Here is a 3,386-nt window from a genome sequence, read left to right as displayed (position 1 = left end):
ATCGACCCCGAAAGGATGGAAGGCAAAATCGACCTCGGCGGAATTTGAACTCAGAACGTAAAAACAGACGAAATACCTATTTCTTTACTACCCACAAGGGGCTAACACAGAGAAGACAAACAAGAGCAGACAAACGGATTAAGTCGATTACATCGACCCCAGTGCGTAACTGGTACTTAATTTATCGACCCCGAAAGGATGGAAGGCAAAATCGACCTCGGCGGAATTTGAACTCAGAACGTAAAAACAGACGAAATACCTATTTCTTTACTACCCACAAGGGGCTAAACACAGAGAAGACAAACAAGAGCAGACAAACGGATTAAGTCGATTACATCGACCCCAGTGCGTAACTGGTACTTAATTTATCGACCCCGAAAGGATGGAAGGCAAAATCGACCTCGGCGGAATTTGAACTCAGAACGTAAAAACAGACGAAATACCTATTTCTTACTACCCACAAGGGGCTAAACACAGAGAAGACAAACAAGAGCAGACAAACGGATTAAGTCGATTACATCGACCCCAGTGCGTAACTGGTACTTAATTTATCGACCCCGAAAGGATGGAAGGCAAAATCGACCTCGGCGGAATTTGAACTCAGAACGTAAAAACAGACGAAATACCTATTTCTTTACTACCCACAAGGGGCTAAACACAGAGAAGACAAACAAGAGCAGACAAACGGATTAAGTCGATTACATCGACCCCAGTGCGTAACTGGTACTTAATTTATCGACCCCGAAAGGATGGAAGGCAAAATCGACCTCGGCGGAATTTGAACTCAGAACGTAGCGGCAGACGAAATACCTATTTCTTTACTAGCCACAAGGGGCTAAACACAGAGAGGACAGACAAGGACAGACAAACGGATTAAGTCGATTACATCGACCCCAGTGCATAACTGGTACTTAATTTATCGACCCCGAAAGGATGAAAGGCAAAGTCGACCTCGGCGGATTTTGAACTCAGAACGTAAAAACAGACGAAATACCCATTTCTTTACTAGCCACAAGGGGCTAAACACAGAGAGGACAAACAAGGGCAGACAAACGTATTAAGTCGATTACAACGCAGCGGCGTGCGAAATACCACAAAGCATTTCGCCCGTCGTGCTAACGTTCCTGCCAGCTCGCCGCCTTAGCCAGACAGGTTATAGAAGCTTAACTAACACGTCAATTGACCTCACACCCACAAGCTATAATACTACACCTTACTGTTAATGCTTTCTATTCGTTATTCCATTATACTGTGGATCAATGAGATAGAAGACATAGTCGTGTTGCTATTGTTATTTTTTCTTCAATTTCTTCTTTTTCAATGAAAGACTACCATAAGGTGTCCATCGCTATGCTAGGCCTACTGAGGAGCTTCTGTGAACTCTGAGTATGTACCGATTCTTTCTGTCGTCTGGTCTTCCAGTCTTGTTCCCTATGCATTGGTGTCTTCCATCTTCCTGCACCAAATGACCAGCCATTCATCATCGTTCGGTTTAACAGACGAGCATTAAATTCAGATGGCGCTGTTCGTCGCCTTCATAGTTACAGAAACAAATGCCAGGTTACGAATACAAACATTAAACCTACGAACCACCCGATTATTACTAATTCTGGGTCGCTGACTACAAAAAAAAATTGTCATCTGTTTGCTAAAAGGTGTGAGTTACTTATTTATATTGAAACTAGCAGTATCGCCCGGCATTGCTCGGGTTTGTTTCGACCCTTTAGAATTGGAATTTTTGAAAAGTAAAAATTTTGTAGTTTGTTATTCTCTTTAAGTGAACATTTTTCTGGTTGAAAGACACCGAAAAATGGCGACACAGCAGTCAAAAGATCGTAAAAAATAGGGATTTTCATAGAAAAAAGCACCATTTTGATGTAAATAAGTGGTGTTAACATGGTTCGATTTGAATTTTTTCTTCTACGGAATGAAGAGCAAGCCTTCTTCTATCATACTCTCAATTTTGGTCAACTTGCACCGCAGGGTCTCGGAGGAGATTGTGTTAGTTGAAGGCTTCCAAACATGCCATACACTGAAGACAACTTCAGCTTTATATAGAGAGAGATATAAAGCAAAAGGACAATGAGAAGAACAGGTTCACTAATGGAAATTGAACCATGTGACTCTCACTTATTGGGTGACAATATATAATCTAAGTTTTAGGGGTATTTGTTCTGGGGTGGGGATAAGATTTTCCTATATGAATTCATGGCGTATTGGAATAATTCATCTTTTCTTTCCTTCTGGAAGAAATCATCCGAATCACTTCTGAAAAGGGATCGGCAAACTTTAAAGTCCCCAAGATACAGCGTACATGATGAGAGAGAGAGAGGGAGGGAGAGAGAGAGGGAGAGAGAGAGAGAGAGAGAGAGAGAGATGGCGGAGAGGACAGAGAGAAAGGTTAGAGGTGAGAAAATAAAGTTAGTGTCCTTTACTTACAGGCTGAAGTGTAGGAATACATCATCACTATCATCAGCATGACCGACATCAACAGCTTGCGAGGCAGACGAGAGGAACCCCACGACCCCTCGGCAACCGTAAGATAACCAGACGACATCATATTTGAAGAACTTTCCAATAGTTCTTCGTGATTAATTATATCGTTCGTGATATAATGAAGTCAGTTCACAGATAATGTACAAATCCGAAACTGACAGGAATATCAGAGAGGTTGTTTTAAGTGAACTTGTTCTATACGTAACAACACAAACAGCTCGCAATTAAAATGTGATAATCACGTGACATCTGGTTTTATTTGCTTAGAATCATTTCATTGAAAACCGAACACTTCCTTGCCAATAAATACATATTTAGAAATGTATAGAATTACATAGAGAGGGAAATATTTGATTTGGACAAAAGAGAAAGGAGCAAAAATATGAAGAAAACAGGTTTTTCTTATTGCTGACTGAACGTTCTGGTTTAGTTTGTCAGACAAAATAAACAGAAGGGTCAAGTTTTGTGAGAGATGTAATACGTAGAAAAGAAAGACTAAGAACTAATGAGAGAGGAGGGGATTGAGTTACTGAAAGAGGGAACTAAGTGGTTTGGGGTTTGAGTGATAGTAAAAAACACAGATAGAGAGAGAGAGAGAGAGAGAGATTGATGTATATATATATATATATATATATATATTGTTGTTTTTTCTTTCAAAACCTTTGTTATGGGCTCCGTAGAATTTCTTTTATCAAAAGAAATTTGCTATACTAGGATCGTGGCACAACAAACAAAATACGATATGACTAGCAAAACAAACTAACAGGAATGGCTGTGTGGTAAATGGCGGTGCCCCAGCATGGCCACAGCTTGTGAGCTGAAACTAGATAAAAATTAAAATATATATATATATATAAAGAGAGAGAAAGGAGGAGAGAGAGACCATATTA

The 3,386-nt window shown here is 40.1% G+C and overlaps 1 protein-coding gene across 1 annotated transcript in view; it reads right to left on the bottom strand.

Annotated features, from left to right (window-relative positions):
• Positions 1 to 2,726, bottom strand: part of LOC115229977 — a 42,603-nt gene extending 39,877 nt beyond the window's left edge. Inside the window, exon 1 of the mRNA XM_036499466.1 lies at positions 2,440 to 2,726. Coding sequence (XP_036355359.1) covers positions 2,440 to 2,560 — 121 coding nt within the window. The 5' untranslated portion in view covers positions 2,561 to 2,726. The remainder of the gene's footprint in view (positions 1 to 2,439) is intronic.
• Between the last annotated feature and the right edge of the window lie 660 nt (positions 2,727 to 3,386).

The sequence above is a fragment of the Octopus sinensis genome, unplaced genomic scaffold (assembly GCF_006345805.1).
Source record: "Octopus sinensis unplaced genomic scaffold, ASM634580v1 Contig13993_ERROPOS49380+, whole genome shotgun sequence".
Taxonomy (NCBI): domain Eukaryota; kingdom Metazoa; phylum Mollusca; class Cephalopoda; order Octopoda; family Octopodidae; genus Octopus; species Octopus sinensis.
The sequence above is the reverse complement of the archived record's forward strand: the minus strand, read 5'-3'. Positions and strand labels throughout refer to the sequence as shown.